The 22,378-nt window shown below is 37.8% G+C and overlaps 1 protein-coding gene across 11 annotated transcripts in view; it reads left to right on the plus strand.

Annotated features, from left to right (window-relative positions):
- LOC110837522 (vanin-like protein 1) overlaps positions 1-22,378 on the plus strand; it is a 207,790-nt gene that overhangs the window by 177,859 nt on the left and 7,553 nt on the right. For 9 of the 11 annotated variants that reach the window (XM_087343643.1, XM_087343641.1, XM_087343644.1 and 6 more), the window contains 5 exons: positions 10,252-10,334; positions 12,388-12,531; positions 17,794-17,925; positions 20,689-20,852; positions 22,048-22,262. In XM_087343643.1, coding sequence (XP_087199769.1) covers positions 10,275-10,334; positions 12,388-12,531; positions 17,794-17,925; positions 20,689-20,852; positions 22,048-22,262 — 715 coding nt within the window. In that variant the 5' untranslated portion in view covers positions 10,252-10,274. Of the gene's footprint in view, positions 1-3,381; positions 3,749-8,559; positions 8,582-10,251; positions 10,335-12,387; positions 12,532-17,793; positions 17,926-20,688; positions 20,853-22,047; positions 22,263-22,378 lie in introns of those variants that run through there. The other 2 variants (XM_022079758.2, XM_087343648.1) reach the window with 2 other exon arrangements.

Below are 22,378 nucleotides of genomic sequence, written 5' to 3' on the forward strand. Positions count from 1 at the left end.
GTCCACATTTACAAATTCTTTTTAGTTAAAAATAATACAAAGATAATTACTCAAAGATATAAGTTAGTTACATTCCATCCTAACCGTAAAAAGCATAAATTACTAGATAGGCTCTGTAGACGAGAAAAATTTCAGGTAAAGTTTCGACATGACTAACCGGACCATTCTCTTGTAAGTAAAAATCGGCGAGATGACCTGGACATGTAGTATGCATGGTATAAATACAAAACCATGACAATTTTGACAGAAAACAATGAAACGGATAGCTTACGCAGGCATTAAAAGGCGTTACTTTATTCGTTAGTGAGTTAGTAAGTCCGTCAGATTTTGCATCGTACGAGTAGGTTTTAAAGAAATTCATGTGAAAAATACGCTACACCTATTTATTATGGCATTGGTAACCGCTTACAGAAACGGTTATCCAACCTATATTTGCACTGTCAGATTTAAGCTTGAGGAGAAAATATTATTTTAACCAATATACAAGGTCGATCTCAATGTTAAACGTAACTCCACATGATACGCTTATCAAAAATAAGATGGTGATTGCAGATAATGTTGATGTAACCCCTAGGGCGAAGGAGGTACACTTTTCAACAGAACATGGCTACAGCGCCATATGTCTGTTTTTGTGAGATATCGTCCTCATTTGCAAGTAGGGAATTGCTGTCACACTGTTTCGGCAGTACGAGTTAGGCAATCGCCCTGATGACGGAGGCAGCATGGACCTCCGAAACTTTGGTAAACATCTACCGTACTACACGGCGCAACAACCCAGAAGACAGAAATATTCATACTCACCGCTGTGAAAACCTCAAATCTTACATTATTTATTATTTTTTTATTGTCGAATTACTTGTTATTATTTTGTACGAAAAATATATGTAACGTTCTACTTTGGATAGTTTCGTTCGGGTTTAGTCCTACTAATGTGGTAGTGTGGCTTGGCATGGAGCAAGGCACGTTCCCAAGGATGCTGGTGTCAGCTTAAACATGCTCAGCTGGTAATAATTCGTCCATGAGGCTACAACTTGTTTCATAAGACTATCACATTTATTTCTATGAGCCGGGATAGCTCAGTCAGTATAGTGACTAGCTACGGGCTGGACGACCGGGGTTCGATCCCCGACTGGAGCAGAGGATTTTTCCTCTAGCCTCTGCGTCCAGACCGGCTCTGGGGCCCACCCAGCCTCTTCTACAATGGGTACCGGGGTCCTTTCCCGGGGGTAAAGCCAGCCGGGGCGTGATGCTGACCACTCACCCCCATCTAGTGCCGAGGTCAAGGAAGAGAGGAGCTATACCTCCTCTCACCCCAAGCGCCTACATGGCGTATAGTGGGACAAACTTTACTTTTTTTATCACATTTATTTCTAACACAAGGTTCTACAAAAATTTTACATTTAATTTGAAACATTACCTTCTTAATTTAGGCTAATTCACTCTATCATTAGTACACTCTAATTACGTGATTTTGAATATTTATTAATCCACCCGTACCAAACTTGGATTCATCTCCTCAGCGCTAACCTGTTAAAAGTAGCCCAATCAGCTGCACCCTGCTCATGATGACTCTCGTAACCTCCTGCTATCTTCGAAGTTTCGACCCTTCTGTCTCCGATCTCTCTTCAACTTCCTTTTACAACCTTTCCGTTAGCGTTTTTTCCATATTCCCTGAGAATAAGGTGAACTAGCCTAGCTGCTTTACTCTAGACAGGAAATGAATCAACACATTCCTACATGCAAAGGTCTACTATACTTACATCTAACTACATTCAATTCTCTACATTCCTAATTTACAATTTATATTTTATTTAGTGTTCTGTCTGACGACAGGTCCATATGAACAGGATCCTTCCATCCTTTTCTGGGACTGGGACCTGTTCATATACGTTCTTGGCAGATGATCCAGAAGTGGTTTGCCATTGCCTTCTTCTGCGTGTGAATGGAGTAATTGTTGGAATGCCACGGAGAAACCGGTGAAGCCCCCGGAGGAAAACTCCGTGATGCCTAGACCACGGCCTTGCCCAACACAAGTTATAAATTCGGGCACCGCCGGGAAACGAACCTGAGACCCCAGGATTACAAGACCAGCGTTCTAACCGCTACACCACCGTGGCCATCAATTATTTATTTAGTGTTCTGTCTGACGACAGGTCCATATGAACAGGATCCTTCCATCCTTTTCTCGGACTGGGACCTGTTCATATACGTTCTTGGCAGATGATCCAGAAGTGGTTTGCCATTGCCTTCTTCTGTGTGTGAATGGAGTAATTGTTGGGATGCCACGGAGAAACCGGGGAAGCCCCCGGAGGAAAACTCCGTGTTGCCTAGACCACGGCCTTGCCCAACACAAGTTATTAATTCGGGCACCGCCGGGAATCGAATCCGAGACCCCAGGATTACAAGGCCAGCGTTCTAACCGCTAGACCACCGTGGCGGTCGAATTTACAATATATTAACTAAAATTAATTCACTACATATATTTAGCCTACTTGCTGAGAAATGTATTTAGTGTATTTTTGATTTTGATGTAAATTTTTTAAATTCTTCTCGGGATACCAATCGTGTCGGGAGGATGAAAGACAAAAAATACAAACCTTTCGACAGCCATCTTCGTCCTCGAACTCAGGGTAATGTAATGGGTTTGTAAATACAACAGGAAAATAGTGTTTAATTATAAATTTTGAATATGATAAGGAATAAATGGATAATTTTTCAAGCATAAATGTAGGTTACGCATGCATGATTAATTATGCTGTTCAGGAACCTTCATACGAAGTGTTGCAACGTGCCACACTAAAGTGGCAGTTTAAAATAGACACATAATATTGTTTGTAATGTCATTACGTTTAACCCAATTGTAATAAAATGGTTCTCTTATTTGTGTATGTCCACAAAGGATGTGTGATTAGCACGAATCACAAATATTAGTGTAATCATTAAATACTACTGAGAGAAAAAAATCAATTTTTTATTGCAACGTAACACGACATCCCGGTGGAAATACCACTGTAATATTAATTACTTTTGGTTACGTCGGTATATTTTATTATACTACCCGTTCTTCAGTGCCTGAGCATCTCCGCGTCCCAACATTTCATTGGCACTGATCTATAGGCAGTTGGTAGGACTCCTTGGAAGAGGGATCGGTCCGTCGCAAGGTCAGTACAGCTCAAGGCCCAGCCCTCAGTCCACGTGGCCATTGTGACTGCTTACGTCGGTATAACCGATACTTATGACGTAAAGAAGACTTTTCTTTTCTGATTTAAGAAACCGGTTTTTTACTGCCTTGTACCAATTATTCCAAACATGGATTTTTCCCAGAAAGTTTTCTACACACCTCTGTCTAAAAATGACGTGAAGTTATAAACAGAAGCGCGACACGTTATACAGCAGTGCTTATGAACAGGGACAACTGTACGCATATTCACATTAACCTGGGTCGCTCATCACCCAACTGGACTTGTTTACGTTTAATCACGGGCTGTGCGGAGAGGCGTCATTGTAGTTTCCTTTGTCTCCTTATCTAATTAACCTAATGAGAGGTCCATGTAATACAGCTCAGTGCGACGGATACTAAAATTATCATGCTAATTTGAAACGACCTTCACCTCTGATACGCTGCTATTGTCGGCTGACAACCGTGCGTTAGTTAAGTCTTTTGCTTCTGTTAGCTGGGAAGCGAAATTTGACGTGGCTACTGAGTCAGCTTTGGACATCAGGCCATAGCCAGGGAGCTCAATACCAGGTAATGTGCCTCCATACACACATGTAATTGAGTAAAACAATGCACGGGGAAAGTCAAGAAGTTAAACACAGTTTTGATTAAACTGAAAAGATATTTACATGGCACTGAAATTACTCATGTAAATAATAAGACTTGAATGTATTTTGCATTTTGTTGATTTAAATTTGAGTGATAGTATTATGGAATTGTGAAATGTGATCTAAATTATATTATATTAAACACTTTTTAATGGTACTTAGTATTAGCATAATTCACAATTTACGTGTGTTAGATTAACATTATAAAATACGTCTTAATGTTTGAATGTTTTATATTAGTTACTCCACGTTTGTACAAATAAATTCAGAATCATTGTCACTAAACAGTAGCACCAGTGCCTGCATTTATCTTTGTTTGAAGAAGATAAATTTTTGAAAATACGTTTTCAATGAATAAAAATTTTCTTGGATATTATCCATCGTCTAGTAAAATATAAAACGTAAAACGACGTTTCGGAGATGGGGCTCTACCTCCGTATTCAGGTTCCTACTCAGATAGAGCTAATCCCTATCTCCGGACTAGCTCTATCTAGTGGGCCCAACTGAATAGGAACCTGAAGACGGAGATAGAGACCCATCTCCGAAACGTCGTTTTACGTTTTATATTTTACTAGACGATGGATAATATCCAAGAAAATTTTTATTCAAATGACTCTTCACCATCATGAAGAAGTTTTAGATTTGATATACGTGTTCAATGAGTTTGATGAATGAACTTTGTGAAACCTTGGTAAAAATTGAAGCACCATCAAGTTTCATGTTGACTCTGGTTATCTCCGCTAAATATGCCAATCGCGTTTAAGATTTTAATCAGTGTAAACTGTCTCATCACTTCCAAAGAATTAAGAATGGCAGATCATAATTTTAGAAACCCAGTTCTCAAGTCCTAGAAAACACTCTCTCTCTCATCAAAATCGAGCGATAGTTAAGTAAACGAAAATAAAATCACATATTTGTTTCTTCCGTGAAAAAGACATTTCTGCTACTTAAATTCTTATCAGAAATGAATTTTAAACTTACCGTCTGAATGTGAAGTCGATCTTCTACAGTATGATTAGATATCCTTGCCATACATGTACAATATAATTACATCGTAGCACATTATGTATTGTAATATTACAATGATAAATGAATTGAATTGAATTACTTGGAAAATTTTAACACCGCAGCGTAACATTTTCATTTATTCATACAACCAAACGAATACAATTAGGAAACTTAACAAAATTCCGAGTAACTGAACGTTAAAACATACAATGACGAATCGACATAGATATCTCTAAATGGTTAGCAGAGCAACGATATCACCGTTTTGTGTCCCTGTTAAAGCGATGTAACACAATATCTGTGAACCGTATTACTGGACAATGAGATGGATACTGACATAATGACGTCAGAACCTGCTGGGCTTCTGGGGGCATTGTGCTTACAAATTAGCATGATAATATCTGACGCGGTGCAAAGCAAGGCTCTGTGCGGATGTTAATTTCCGAACAAGGCATAAGAGAATGTATGCTGTTTGCTTCTTCATGCTTACACAATATACAGGGTGTATATAACTTATCTTTATAACTTTACACGCAAATGAAATCTTTACGAAAATACATAGATGCACTGTTTAACCGTCATCTGCGAGAGAAACTTTCAAAGTTTTACCGAGTTCTCGGCCGATTGTAGCATTCATTATTTTTTACTGTACTGCATCAGTATTTGTGAATTTGGGTAGTCACCATGAACGCAAAGAAGAAGGCACGGTATAAGGAGTAGTTTATCGGAAATAAATTGGATACAAACGTCCAAAGACGTTTCAGAATAACGTATCACAAGACGTCACCATCAAGACCATCGACACGTGACGGTACAAACAATTCAAGGAGACCGGAAGTGTTTGCTCAAGAAAGGCACAGAGAGTCCACGTGTGTCTGATGAAAATTACGTAGAAATGCTGGAAAACTTTATCTATCCGTAGGTACAAGAATTACAACCTGCTGTGTTCTTCCAACGAGACGGAACACCACCACATTGGACCTTGATTGTGCATGTCTCTCTTGATCAACATTTCCCACACCGATGGACTAGCCGTACTGGTTCCATCTCTTGGCCGGACAGATCACCGGACATCATTCCCTGTGATTTTTTTCTAAGGGAATACGTGAAAGACTGTGTATCGTACTCGGGTGGTCGAAGTCAACGACTTGAAGGATAGATTTGCAGTTGGTATTGCAACAGTTTACGTTCACAAGCTGCGGCGTACATGAATGAAGCTTGAATGTCGTTTGGACATGGTACGTGTGACATGATGCTAATGTTGTGTGTGGAAGAACTACTTTTTAAAATGTTTTTTTGTTCTTTTCCAAGCATTATTGGAATAATAAACTAGCCTACGTAATTGGGCCTGTATTCGAAATGAAACAAACGTGATTCGACCACTTGAAGCCCTAGGCATAGGAAGTACAATAGTATTAAAACAGATCTTAAATTGAGCGAGATTTTGTGGGCTGAATTTGTCTTGCTTGGGACGAAAGGTGGGTTCTTGTCAACTCGGTAATGAATATTCTGGGTCTGTAGAAGGCGGATCATTTCTTGATCAGTTGAACGACTGGTAACTTCTGAAGGAATAGTGCTGTATGGAGTTACTGAAGTTCGTCGATGTGGGACGAGATAAGTTAATTAGTATAGTTAGGGGCTGTAGGATGGACTACGGCAATTCAATTCTCGACACGGATGAAAGTTTTGGTTTGCCAGTGCTTTTAGACTGACTGATGCAACCCGCCTCCACCCCTAGCTTCCTGTTTCCCTGATATTAAACAGGCCGGAGCGTGATGCTATCAGTTCACTCGCAACTAACATCGAGATTTACGTTCACACCTCCCGGTACACACCTCCTCTGTGTGGTTCTTGGTTACAGGGACATATTTGGCTTTAACACGTTATCAGTGTTTCAGCACGAAACGTCTGATGATCATTGAAGACACATCACTCGTTCAGTTAACATTTACTTTATAGGACCCTACATTTTCGCGTTTAGGCATGGCTGTCTACTGATATAATGTAGCTACGAAGAAAAAAAATGTGTCATCCGACGTTCTTGTGGTCAGAGAGTCCGAAAACTATGGAAATTTACTGTAAGTGAAATAAAATGAAATGACTGGAGATGTGTATGAGTGTTCATGATGCGGCTGTTAACATGTCATGAGGTTAAATGGCAATTCATATTTAACTAAATAATTAGTAATGTTAAAGGACATGAGATTTGGTACGTGGAATATTAGGAGAGTATACATGATAGGTTCAATCCAGAACGTAGCTGGGCAGAAATACGTATAAGCTACATTTGGTGAGAGTGTAAGAAGTTAGGTGGGATGGGATATCAAACAGCAGAAAATTATACATTTTGCTATGGAAAAGAGAACGTTAATCACCACTTAGAAACAGAATTTTTCGTACATAATAGGATTATTTTCAGCAGTTAAAAGAGTAGAGTTTATTAGTGGCAGGATGTCGTATGTAACTCTAAGAATAGTTGGTGTGATGTCGTTTTACTAATGTGCATGCCCTGATTATAACAATCATGTCACAAAGAATAACCTTTACGAAGAAATAGAACACGTATTTGACCAGTTCCCAAGGTACCGTACGAAAATTTTGCTAGGAGATTAGTTAGTTAGGTGGGGAGGACATTTTTTAACCGGTTATTGTTAGGGATAGTCTACATGAGATTAATAACGATAATTTGGTCAGAGTAGTAAATTTTGCAACTTCAGAAAATCTAATTGTCAAAAGCACAACATTCTCTCACCATAGCATTCATAAATATACCTGGACTTCTCCTGGTGGTGACAAAAGACGACACGCCAGTACGTTGGATGTCATGTCAGATCTTTCAGAGAAGCTGACTGTAATACCGATCAATAACTGGCAGTGTCAAAATTAAGGAGCAGACATTCAGTAAGTAAACAACAAGCAAAATTTTGATCTAGAAAGATTTGATTTGAAGAAACTCAATGACGAAGAAGTTAAAGGAAAGTACCAGATAGAAATCTCCAATAGATTTGCGGCTTTAGATAACTTTGATGACGTTTTTGATATTAATAGCGCACGGGATAATGTTTGGGATAATATCAAGATCTCAGCCTAGGAAAATGTAGGATATCATTAACTAAAACATAGTAAACCTTGGTTTGTTGCTGAGTGATCATAATTAATAAACAAGCGGAAATAATGATTACAAAACCCAAGCCAGATCAATGGAGATAATCTGAAAAATTTAAGACTTGAAACCAGTAGAACATTTAGGCAGAAGAAAATACAATACCTGATAAAAATTAATGAACTTGAAACTAATTATTTATCTGAACATAATTAAACAGTTGCCCCTTGTAATAGAGATACGTTTTATTTTAATCAGGAACTTACTTTTTTAAATATTAATTACTTGAATTTTATACTTCAAAGGTTTGATGTAACTATATACGCGTTATTGAAGGGTTTTGTGTTTTTGAATAGACGTATGCCAGCTAATACCGCGAAGACAAAAAGTGAAAACTCTATAACTACCTGCGTCAACACGATTTAATTATATTTGGACATAAAGAAATTTTCGCTATTTGAACAAGAAGTTACAAAACAAGATTATTTATATGCTGAAAGTGTCGCGACATGCTTTAACTTATCTTATCATCACAGTGTTCAACTTTCAAAATATTTTATGGGTCTGTTCAAAGGTTAAAAATATTCACTCTACAGAAGCACGGATTCATATTTAGTTTGTAGTTGCATTGCATCAGATTCACATGTAAGTTGAGTATTTCTTGCGTGTACATACATTTTACATTAAAATTAGGGCATATTCCAGGCAAAGGATATTTAAAAATATTTTGCTTTGGAAATAATTGTCAAGAAATTAGGTTAGTGTTGTGTTTATACTTAACAGACTTGTATTATTTCTATAAAGTAAAAATACAGTAGGTGGGTGTTCCGCCAGTATATCCGTCTGTCTGTCTATCCGCCTTTGTAACTACTAAACGAGTTAACAAATACTCTCGGGGCTATAAGTCGTGTTAGTTGGTTAGATATTACCGACGTTTTAGTGACCATCTCTGCCCCCATAATCAGTCAGCTTGTTGGTGTTAGTCGCCGTGAAATCTTCATTAAAGAATAAACGGCTATTTTTGTAAATTTGATTTTTAACCTACATTATAATTTGTAGTGAGGATTTTTAATGATATTTTCGAAAAATAAATCCCCCTTCATATGGAGTTCAAATCGAAGTGTAGTAGTTTTATCATAAAAGTAGGCCATTATTTAAAAGATTATTAGGAAGTAAAAAATTAACACTCCATTCAGACCTTAATAATGTTATTTGTAACATTTTTCGATATAGTAAACATTTAACTGAACACAATACATCACGCTGAGTTGTGAAGGTCTCGCGGTAAAATTTATGAAGTTTGCTGTCTTCTGGAATGGAACATCAGGTGTTCTGGTAGTTATTAACCGACCTTTTACAGGAGCTTACTTTTTTCCGATTCATTATTATGATGATGGAAGCAGAAAGCTCATCTGACACGTATTTACATGTTGCCACAGTGCTAAATTCCAGACCGTAGCCATCTGCAATTCACAAGTTTTGTACGGCTTACATTATACATTTCAGCGTCTGTTTCTGCTTAAGAGTGCAGCATACGATGAACATGAGCATGAGTGGGACATTTTATACATTTATGCTTTTCCCAAATTAAAAATTATGTTCTTACAAATGTACTCTTTTATGATGTAATGATAATTAAATACTTAAATACAATTTGCCAGTGCTTTACGGCAGTGGTATTCAAACTTTTTTTGTTCGCGTACCCCCAGATATAATTTCTCTTCAACTTTATACCCCAAAGTTGTTGGTGTATAATTCAAGTTATACATAGTATATAATCTACATGTAAAATAAATTAAATAAATTACATTACTGATTATTCAGTGTTTATCATAAAATAATGTATATATTTTTTTAAATTTCACGTACCCCTTATGATGTCTTCGCGTACCCCCGGGGGTACGCGTACCCCAGGTTGAATACCACTAGTCTATGTCAGTGGTATTCAACCTTTTTTGTTCGCGTACCCCAGATATAATTTATCTTCAACTTTGTACCCCCAAAGATGTTGGTGTATAATTCAAGTTATACATAGTATATAATCTACATCTAAAATAAATTAAATAAATTACATTACTGATTATTCAGTGTTTATCATAAAATAATATATATATTTTTTAAATGTCACGTACCCCCTAAGATGTCTTCGCGTACCCCCTGGGGTACGCGTACCCCAGGTTGACACCACTGCTTTACGGCTTACGAAAACTTATAAATTTTTCAGTGCTGCCAACAACACTTTCATGGTATTTTAAAATTGGCGTATTTTTTGATTTTATCCGATTTAATAATACAATTCTTTTTGTTTGTTACAGAATTTTGGCTACAAACATAAAAAATGAAGATCTTCCTTTGTGTGGTGATATATTCCTTATTTATCTCGCAGCCAAGAGTCCAGGTTTGTGCCAACTCTGTTATATGTAGCATTTAATATGTAAATATATTCAGTGATATTAAGCGAACGCAGTGAACAGGTTAAATGAAAGAGTCACAAAGTGACCCGATATGAATGAAACAGATCATTTCGCTAATCTCCAACTTGGTTGAGTCGGATACTTAATTTGATGCTTAATATTGGCAGTCTATGTCCTTTTGCTTTGTGTCAGTTCGCACTGTCATATAAATCAAGAGACGCCTTTGTGTTATAAAAGTATGATTTATCTTTCCTTTCATAAGTTCTAGTACTGGAGAAACATATTTTTGTAAATTATACCATTCGTATTTATTGATATTACATTTAAAATTAACGTTATACAATAGGCATTTATTCTAAACAGCCGAGCTATTTATAATTATTTATTTATTTATTACTATATTTACGCGTGCATAAACATAGGAATAGAAAAATTACAATATTTGAATAAAGTGACAATCGGTTTTGTCGTTTGTGTTGCCTTGTTAGATTTTATAGGCAAGCGCGCATTTATTGCTTATATTTTGAAATAAACTTAATGGAATAACGATATTACTCATTACTACAGTCTTATGAATGTAGCTATATTTACGCTGACCAACAATATTCACCAAAAGTGCATAAATTGCATTGAAATTATATTTATTTTGACAGTAAAATTAACAAATTTCCATTGATCAATGTACTGTTGTATACCGTCGTTGTGCCACATAATTGCTGGACTTGTCCAATGCGTAAAATTGAATTCAGGGCAGTTAAAAGAACTATGCAAATAAAAATTATGTCTGTATTCATTAAAATGAGTCTAATAAATCTCGATTCGATAAATGTTCACATTTTGAAGCTTCTTGAATAGAACCCTGAGCTCTTGTACGAGGTGCGATCGGAAAGTTTCAAGACTGCGCGTATAAAAACCCGTACACTTATCTGAGGTATTAAATTTATCCATCACCCTCGAAGTAGTTCCCCTGGGAGTAAACACAACGATCCCAGCGCCGCTGCCAAGCCTGGAAGCATCCCTGGAAATCTTTCTTTGTCAGCCTGTCAAGCACCATCTGCTATTTTGCCTGAATCTCTTCTATCGTCTCAAATCTCCTTCCCTTTAGCTGAATTTTCATCTTTGGGAAGAGGAAGAAGTCACACGGAGCTTAGAAAGGAAGTTGGGGTCGGTTCTTGCAAGATCTTTGAGCTCCTTACAAACGAGAAGTCGATTCTGCTTCTGGTCCTCAGACAGGAGCCTTGGCACAAACTTGGCTGCGATGCGTCGCATGTGGAGTTCTTCCTTTAGAATCAGCTGACAGGTCCCATAGCCTATCCCAACAATGTCGCACAAGTCGTTGATGGTACGACGTCGATCTTCGTGAATGGCCTGCCGAATCTTCGTAACATTTTCGGGCGTTGTGCTCGAAGATGGTCGTCCAGAACGCTCGTCATCATCATCGACAGAGGTTCGGCCATTTTTAAAACGTGAATGCCACACAAAAGTTTGTACACGACCCATTGCGGACTCCCCAAATGCTTGCTTTAGCATTTCATAGGTTTCCGTAGCCGTTTTGGCGAGTCTTTGTCAAAATTTGATGCACACGCCATTCCGAAATCGCAGGAGGGTCGGTGTAATGCACTACCAAAACGCCCGTAACTAAGAAACAAATGCTAATTCGATGATGCCGGCTGGCACACTGATTCACTATGAATGTAGGCTGCACCCCCTAAAGGCAGAAGCTCGTACTACATCCGGTTCGCCCGATATTGACACAGTCTAGAAACTTTCCGATCGCACCTCGTATATGGGTGAATATAAGATTTAATTGTATTCCTGAACATTTTATTCACAGTTACCCCTTATTATTCCGTTTAGACCCACAAGAATTGCACCCTGGCTTAACATAAATCCTACCCGCGATCTCCGAATAACGAGATAGGCAAGGTGCGTAGGATATTTTGTACACGGATCAACAATCAGTGGCTTTATATATGATGGCCAGGTATTTTCCTACCGCACATGTTTTAGTGACGACGTTCTGTTATGTTCTGCCAGGCATCAACGCCCGATTCTCCAACGTATGTCGCCGCTGTGGTGGAGTACTCCCCAGTCACGGCTTCAGATGGCGACACTGCAGCTGACGTTGTAACCAAGAACTTAGCGAACTACGTTCTGCATATTCAACGAGCGGCAGAGAAGGTAGGCTATGCAACTGACAGTTAACCAAACCACGTCATGAACTGCCGTCGGGAAGCAAAACCTTGCTTGCATATACATATTTTATTATTTGACTGTAGTATTTCAGCTTACGACAATTCTAAGCCCAGTGAAATTTTAAAGGCGACAAAATTCGCGCTGGCCACCTTGAAATCACGTAAAACACAAAAATTCTGTGATCAGTTTATTTGAGCATGCAGATAAACACATGTTGTGGGATTGATAATTGATTATTAAATTATTTAACTAGGCCTACGTATTTTATTCTGCTTAGTTATTAATTATAAATTGATTTGTAAATAATTAATTGAAAACTTATAGAAGCTAGCAGTCGTGGTCAATTTTAAGGAGTAATTTAGGAGGATTGAGAACGGGGACCGGAAACCTGACTTAAGCCAGTCGGTCTCTGGATGTAATGAAAATCAGGGGTGCTAACTTCTACACAGGAATTTCCCAAATTTGACCCCAGAATAGGCTACGGCTACTTTTTTTACGCTTAACGTTCAACGCTGAAGACACTCGCGGCTAAGAACGTGTAATTAAATAAACTAAATAACATTTTCAACGATAACTTGTGCTTAATTCAATTTTCCCGCCAGTCACTTTTATCATGTGCTTTCCCAGGCTCCAGATCCCCTTCTGACATAAAAGACATGAAGAAAGCTGATAAAGAAACTCATAAGGTTCTATAAGCCTTTCGTATCGAAAAAGTGAAGTCTTAATCTGAGATTTAAGAACCAGAATCACTTTGACACTTACTAAAATGGAGTTCTGCGAAAGACCCTTGTCAACCAAAGGAAATTGACAGGACTTGGTTGTCAGGTGGGCCGATCAGATGTCGTAAGTTCGTGTCATGTTTCTGGAAGTCCGTCATCTTGATAGCCCGTTCTGACGGAACTCAACTCGTTGACTTCCGAATGCAGGTCATAGTCACTGCCGTAAAGATAGATCTTACTACATCTAATGAGTCCTTATTTATAGGTTGGTAATCACTGAGATAGTCACGAAATTTCTTGTGTTCCGTAAAGCCCAGTGTTCATCGCCGTGTTCACAAAACTCCGACACTGTTCCTTCTCCAATGTCAGTGAAGTTTCGACCGTACGTACTCTCATACCATACATTTTATAATATATTTTTGTACAATCCGCACATTTAGATTTCCCAAGTCGCCTTTTCCATTCAGGATTTCCGACTAAAATTTTGTATGGTGTTTTTATTCTTCGCGTTCGTCCTACACTTCACGTTCATCTCATCCTCTTTGATTCACCAAGAATATGGACGTGGACACTTAATGGATTTACGGAGGGAGTTATAAAATGCAGATGGCGCTATGCGGAGAGTTAGAAAATGCTGCTCAGGTTATAACAAGATTTCAGGTTGTGGAACTAATTTAAATTGGAAAAAGTGGTTGAATTTTTGTGGAAACACTTGTAGGAAAAAAAAATTCAATTTTAGCAATAAATTATTCCTGAGACACACAGAAAAATACCTGCTTCAAGTCAAGGAGGGACGGAAGAATCCCTTACCTTAGAAGGAAATAACGCGAGAAGGAAACTGTAATGAAGATGTTAAAACAGAGCAAGGGATTGATCTCGACTTGTGTATGCAGTCTCTTAATTTCAGACATTAGTGCCTGAATGTGCCTTAGATGGGAAAAGAAACTTAAGCATGAAATAATAATGACGGTGTGTGTATTTGTAAATGATAATCGATAAATACGTGGGAAAGGCCATCTGTACAGAATGATTAATTAAAATCAGCTCATAACAACATTCAGTTTTATTTTTCGACATTATAAGCCTGTGTTCGGAATTTCAGTCAAGTTGGACGAGAAATCTGTTCAGCTAACATAATTCATATGACGTGCTCTTACATGGACTTGGTTAAACTTGAGTGAGTGGTAGAAGGCTAATTATACCCGTAAAACGTATTTTAAATTATCAAGACTTAACGTCTAGGCAAAAATATGTCGTTAATTCAACAATTAAAGCTTCCTGTAGTTTAATTGGAATGATAGCGACTAGTGAGTAAAATTATAAAGTACGTAAAAAGACGAATAATAGGCAGACTGAATTAAGTCGATGTAAATATGAAATATTTGGTGAAATACCAGAATTAATATTTAGATAGATAGCCTATTTGTATCATGTCCCGCAGTCTATTTCAGTTACACGAACATACAACGATTCAAATAAATTATTATTAGAAGTGTAATTGTATAATATTTATCCATATATGACTGATTTTATGGTACAAACTTTAAGATATAATCAACAAAAATTAAAATTGTTTTAATTGCAAAGCCGAAAATTACTGAGAAAAACCTGACCCGATGTTGTCCACCACAAATCTGACATGGACCGAACTGGAAGTAAACCAGGCCCTCCGCGGTTAGAAGCCGGCGGATAACTAACCGCCTGAGCTATGGCATATCCGCCCTTGCTATCCGTTCTTATAAATAGATAGGAATTCTTTTATGTTGAGTTTGAATGCTTTTGAAGATGGTTGAGTGTTGATTCATTTTTTGAACTGTTATTACAAAGATATTCATGTATTCAGTAGCAAATTGCCTTTATGTATAAATGCCCTATTTTTATAATATATTTGTTGTTACCATTCTGTATTTATTATCCTGTTCTTGTGCTGTATTAGCCAAGGTGGTCTAGCGGTTAGAACGCTGGCCTTGTAATCCTGGGGTCTCGGGTTCGATTCCCGGCGGTGCCCGAATTTATAACTTGTGTTGGGCAAGGCCGTGGTCTAGGCAACACGGAGTTTTCCTCCGGGGGCTTCCCCTGATTTCTCCGTGGCATCCCAACAATTACTCCATTCACACACAGAAGAAGGCAATGGCAAACCACTTCTGGATCATCTGCCAAAGAACGTATATGAACAGGTCCCAGTCCGAGAAAAGGATGGAAGGATCCTGTTCATATGGACCTGTCGTCAGACAGAACACTAAATAAAATATAAATCTTGTGCTGTAACTGTAATTGGCCTTCTGGATGTTGATGCACCACACTGAAAATAAACAATTGAATTGAATTATAATATCCCTAAACCCAAAATATTCACCGAGACTCGAAATCGGGACATATTCGGGGTTTGTGATCTGAGTTCCTATAATCTCCTCCACAAATAAAATTGTGGTAAGCGCCGTTCTCCTGTCGTGCGTATTTTCCGAACTATAATAGCGATCGTCACCGGGACTCGGAACTCAATAAAATGTTTCGGAGTTTTGGCCCACTTTGTCGTCTCCTTGGTCTCAAGTATGCCAAATTTAGTGCAAATCGATATATCCGTTCTCGAAATATAAGCGAACAAATACGCAGTTTCAATTTTATTTGTAAGACAACGGAAGTGACTGTGATTATTGTTTGATTTGATTTCTGAAAAAGATTGCACGTAGGTTAATATTTTAATCCTAATTGTTTTTAGTATGTTTGTTAGGTATAACTGAATAAACAGTAAATATTAATATGATTCATGTGTATGCATAACATTCCTCAAGATTTAAACGTATGAATGGTATTAGTACACTGCAAAAAAGAAATTGTGGTAGTAAATGAATTTGTTCTTTTTTACGTAACTGTGTTATACAAATTTATATTGGCAGGATTATGTAGAAAAGATTTATCTTACTTTAAGATTAATATCAGCGACGAAGAAACAAGATAATGATCCATCAGATATGCAAAGAAACTAACAGTGGAGCTGGGAAGCCTGCACACATCTTTCCACTCTTGTTAATATCTGCTTTTATGAAAGCTTCCGTAATAGATATTACATAACCATAGTCCTCGAGGAGGGAATTTTCTATTGCATAAAATTATATTTTACTGTAGTTATAACTTGTCTTTTTCACGTTTTATATTCATGTAAGTTCTAAATGGACTTTTGTACAATTTCGTAATGGTTTGTCCTACAAAAACTTTTACTGCAGTATTATGAGAATTATTAATTTATTATCCGCGATAAAATTTTGAAATCTTATTACACACGTCGAATAATTTCCGAGTTACCAGAGAATGCGATGCAGATTAAAATCTTAGCATCAAAGAAGAATTCTAGCGCCAGTTTGTCACTAAAATGGAGACTGTTATGCGTTTCCCGTTTACAACAAAATTCACTTTTACCCACACTTAACAAAATGCAACAAAAACATTGTTTACTCCTCAAAATACAATTTCTTTTGTGGTTCTGTCAGCCACTGAGTGAATGAGCTGAGAGGGTGACAGATTCGTTAGAAAACCTGCAAAGTAAAGAGAGAGATATAAAAGTTCGAAATTACACGCTCTGGCTTTATCTCCTGATTATAAATTAATACCTTAGATTGCTGTTATCAGTCAGTGTCCATATTCATCCATCATACGAGTGATTATGTCTGTATCATCTGTGTTATTTTGTAAAAAAATTAAAATCAGATTAGATTTATAATGAGATCGGACAGTTGAGAACATCAACAGCGTACTTGAAAAACGTGTGCCTCTAATCTGTACTTACTTTACAATATTATAACGCATACAGAAATGTCGATAAAATATTAACCTCTTAAAGGAAAAGTAATCCTGAATTTTCCCATAAACGATTACACTCCATCTCTTAGAAGGAATCAGGCCTGCAGGACAGTGAGCTTATAATGAATGAAACACCTTGGAAATGTTAAAAGCACGTCTTGGTGGTTACTTATGACGTGTTATGTTCATTATTTCGCATCTTTCTTGCTGCAAACGTTGTTTTATCGTGAAGTGGGCATCCCACGTGTTAAACACGTTCATATTTATACCATCTTAGAGATAATTATCGTTTTTTAACGACGCTTACTTCGAATATGAGGCTGCCTTCTGGGTTGTTGCACCGTTTGGTCTGTTAGAACTTTACCGACGTTTCAGAGGTACTTGCTGCCTCAATTATTAGGGCCATCGCCAGTGATATTTCAGGTGACAAATATTATATTGAAATCTCACTGCCCTTGTTTAAACCACGAAAAAAGCGTTGACTGAAAGTATGTTAATGAATGGTCAAATGGAAAGGATAAAGAAGTCAGTGCTCTTGTCCTATTTTAAAATAGTCTAAAACTTTTGCTTTGAAAGATTTAGTAAAATAGTAAAAATATCAGTCATGATATCCGGCCGTTAGAATGATAGACCCGAGATCTATGAAATACGAGGTGGGAATATTACCACTCCGTAGACATCGCAGGCGAAAGTGTGCTGTGAAAAGTTGTGATTGGGTTGCTTGTTTTAGGGAGCTGACATCATCGTGTTTCCGGAGTGCGGTTTGGTTACCTTTGCCGGTCATGGCAGCTTCTCAACTCACCTGCCGAATCCTGAAGATCGGGTGAACCCTTGTACGGATGATTCCAGCGGAGTGGAGGAGGTAAATTTTTAATTAGTTTTTAAAACCCTCAAGGTCTGTTAGAAGCAGACATTCGTGGGAAAAAGTTTATAATGTAACTTATAAGAAAACAGAAGTTTAACTGGCTTTTGAACCTTTTGCCAGTAATAGATAGGCAGTATGTGAACAGTGCCTTATGCCTTCTGTGACGCTGTCCACATATACTATATATATATATCTCTCTCTCCCACCCTCTCTCACTCTCACACACACGCATATAATATTTGGCCAACACCTTCTCTCCCTTCTCCTACCAAATCCCTTAGATTTTTTCCTCTACTGAGGTATTCAAACCCAAATCTTTAAATTATATCTTATTTTTGTCAAACGGTCATGTCCAAACTGAACACAGCGAAATGACAATAATATCAATTCCTTAGATGCTAGTTAGCAAATTAATGTAGAAATGAACACAAAGGAAATCAAGTGTATGTACACGTATCGTTTCTAGAATATAATCCAAATTACAATAAAAGTATATCTAAAAAGACATTCGAAACGAAGTCCAACTTGATACGTAATACGTGATGAGAGATTCCCGGTTGGAATGTTCTTGGTCAGTATGGTACTTGTCTGTGCTGTTATTTTTCTAATCAGATGTTGCTTTTTGTGATTTGGGAAGCCGTGAAGTTACTCAACTACTAAGAATGAAGGAAATACGCATAATCTGAGGTGACTTTTACCTCCTTTTGGTTATGATAGTAACGGATAGTAGTTCTATGAAGCGGCCTGCAAAATAGACTACACTGTCGAGGAATGTGCTAATGCGTGTTTTGTCCTTGGTGGAGCGCGCAGGAATTCAGCTGAGGCGAAACGTTTGTACGCTGGAAGGTTACTAACCGCTGCACACCCAGTCATCAGCTGAGAACTAGTTAGTGCGTGTTTATTTGCTTCTTTCGTTACAAAATTAGTTATGTTTTGTTTTGTTTGTCTTTCACTTTGTGTTCTTGAAATGTCAAGGATCTCTGCCACAAAAGAGATACGTTAAAAAGGTACACGACTCAGGAACTATGTTGTGATGCTGTATCAGTAATTGTTTGCTGTACTTAACAGTACTTAATTTAAAGAGTCATATCAATGTACCTTTAACGACGTTGAGTTATGTGGGATTATTATTCGCATAGTTGAGTAACACCCGTACCAGTTTCAACAACAATAACAACAACAACAAATACCCATTTTCGACTACGTCTACATTAAGAGTGGGCGTGATTATATGCGATGTCTGTACGTCCCAAGAAATTTGCAACACCTGTCAGTTTGAAGGGTAGTAAATCCGAATACAGACGTTTCCGAACCTGTGTTTTATTTCTGTGTTGTCATACAATGTACCCTCTAATTTATGAAGAAAAATATTGAATCACTCTGTATAGGGGACATCTGACAATTCTTATTTATTATACACAACAAAACAATACTTAAAGTTAGTAGGAATTTAGGTACACAAACGCTTTCTTTTCGATTTACAGCACGGCACTCACTCCATGCAGTGACCGTATCAACTGATAAGACTTGTTTCCAACTTCGTTAGTTTGTTGTTACGAAGCAAGGCCTGTGTACGTCATTTGACCTTCAGACTTGTTCCTATGCCACTGGGAGCGCTAGTAGCACGACTGATGCAGTTACACAAGACACGGATATTAACTGAAAACCCTAACACATGCTGTCAAAGGAAAACTGGCGACGTAAGGGGTGGGCGTAGTGGGCGATGACCCCGTGCCTCGAGGTTGTAGTGGCTTCGCATGCCTCACATATGTACTTGGATCAAAATTGACTTTTTTTCCTTACGTGTTTGCAGTATACATGTCCTTTTATCTAAGACCAGCAACAGTGTAGAAGGAACTGAGAAAGTTTCCGATAAAAGCCTGCAGAGAGCAAACGACAATATTTAAATGTCGTCCATAAAGTACTGTTGTTGACGGAAGATTGATTGTGTACTTTTCGGTCATATTTTCACTTATTCTCTTAATGTTTCTGAGAAACTGACAAATGTTGACGGCTAGTATCGATTTTAATCAACAACGACGTACTTCTGTATGTTTAACCAGTTGTGTTATTTGGATTTGTACGTTCGTATTTTGCATATTAGATAGTCAATCGCTTTTGAGTTGTGAAAGGAGAAAAGCTGTTTAGTAGACAGGCCGTGAATTTTTTTTCGTGCAATTTTGGGTCAGGATCGTAATTCAGGAAGAAAATTTTAATCGGGTACATTAAAAACAAAAGCTGAGTTAAAGCGAAAAGATTATGTGGGTCAATTGTAACATTTTTGAAAAGTAATGATGCAATCGTAATTAACAAACATTCAGGTAAAACCAAAATTGGAGATCTGGTAGAAGAATTGCATAAATCAAGTGAGTTAATTCTAGATGGGTAGTTTTCAGATCGTTAAATTACAATAATTTAAATAATTAAAAATCCATTTTCTAAAGAGGCCTTGTTAATCAATTTTGCTCAGGGTCTCTTAGCCGCCACTGCTGAGGAACTTGTCTTCATGTCAGATAAGATTTACACTCGCCTTGTTTTCCTCCAACTGGAACTACCGAAGATGATAACTTCTGTAGAAATGGCCATTGCACTGAGCAATTTTCCGGGCTGGAATCTCGAAAAGGAAGGGTTTGTGGACCCATGTTCACGTGAACATTAGGTGTTATTCTACGCAGAACTCACATCCAGATCTGATTATTCCTTTCAGACACATCCTCACGAGGTTACTCCATTAGGTTTATATCTAACTAATTATTTCAGGTCGTCCGCACGCTGTCGTGTGAGGCTCGAAACCGAAGCATCTATGTTGTGGTGAATATTCCCGAGATGGTACCATGTCCCAGTGATACCAATTGTTCGTCCTCAGATGTTCTCCTTTACAATAGTAACGTTGTATTTGACCGAGACGGAACCGTGGTGGCGAGGTGAGGTTCTTAATATTGTGTCTACAAGAATAATGTTGCCGTAAATTAATAAATAAGAATAGTTATCAATTTATAAGTTGCAAAAAAATCAACACAATTTTAATAGAAATGAAAACATGTTTCTCTCTTTTGAATTGTAATGCCGAAATTATTTTGGTCTGTGCATGAAAATGTTGATAGTAGAATATCATAAATGTACAAGATGGAATCCGCTTGATCTGTGTAGAAATGTGACTTGTTCCTACGTTGTATTCGTGAGGTTGTAAATTCAGTTCACTGCCTGAACTCTGTATGTGATCTTCGTCAGTATCCTCAGGAAAATGCTGTTATAGTATCTCAAAATCTTCCGTCCACGTCCTTCCCAATCCACCGTTCATATTCGTCTTCCGGTCTGACGTGTATGACCTGTCCAGCAAAAGACAAAAAAAATATAAAATTAGCCCTGTCTTAAGCACCATGCTACACCGACTTCATATGACTACAATTTTATGAGCCAAAAGTATGTCATTACTTACCATGCCTGGCAGTTATCCATAAAATTTGACAGCATCGGCATTTGAAATAATGTCGTTAAAAATACAATAATCAACAAACCATTAACTTCTTAGTCGAAAGTCTTTAGGAAAGTGTGTCTTTACACTTATGTATATCCTTGGACACATTCTTTTGTCTTTGTTAATTTCACTACGTTTCGGAAGCTTTCTTTGCGTCCGTCACCAGGTGAAAATATGAGATTTGATCTGTTATTTCCACAGGATAAAGTTAATTCGGGGATTGACATTAGCTTCATCGAATCCAACTGATTAGGTTTCATAATTTCAGCTGATGGCGGAAGCTGAGCCAACTTCAAACATCGCGTTACTAACAAAGACGATAGAAACTGTCCAAGAATTCACGTTGGAACTTTTTTCTTACGACCAGTATAAAGTAGAGAACTGACTCCAAGAAGCAGGTTATGGCACAGCTGGTCAGAACGTTCTCTGCCTTTTTAGATACCGGATGATTCATTGGAGCATCCACCGGAGCTCACCACCGGACCCTGTCCTACACAATTCAAAACCGATTCACAACCTCACACTCCGTTTATTCAAGATTAGTTTTAATATTAAATTCCTCTAAATATGAAGCCTTTAATTTCTTTTAAATACAGCATTTCAGACATTTCTAAACGAAATTATTCTTCTGTGCATTTTAGATACAGAAAGTTCAATTTGTTCGGTGAACCTGGCTTCAGTGCGACTTTAGAACCTGAGTTGTCCGTCTTCGACACGGACTTTGGAGTGAAATTTGGAACGTTCACTTGCTTCGACATTATGTTTGAAAAACCAGCAGTCTCTCTGGTCAGAGCCCTGGGAGTCACTGACGTCGTGTTTCCAACTGCGTGGTTCTCCCAACTGCCCTTCCATTCAGGTAAGTTGAGGGCAAATTTTCTTATGGCGTGGTTTGTCTGTTTCTGTACCCGAAAGTTGGCAATTCGCCACCAACAACACTGTGATATATTTCACTGCATACAATATCGCAAATAA

This window comes from Zootermopsis nevadensis, unplaced genomic scaffold (genome assembly GCF_977971745.1).
Source record: "Zootermopsis nevadensis isolate Lab colony 2312 unplaced genomic scaffold, Znev_1.0 Znev_ptg000006l, whole genome shotgun sequence".
Lineage (NCBI taxonomy): Eukaryota > Metazoa > Arthropoda > Insecta > Blattodea > Termopsidae > Zootermopsis > Zootermopsis nevadensis.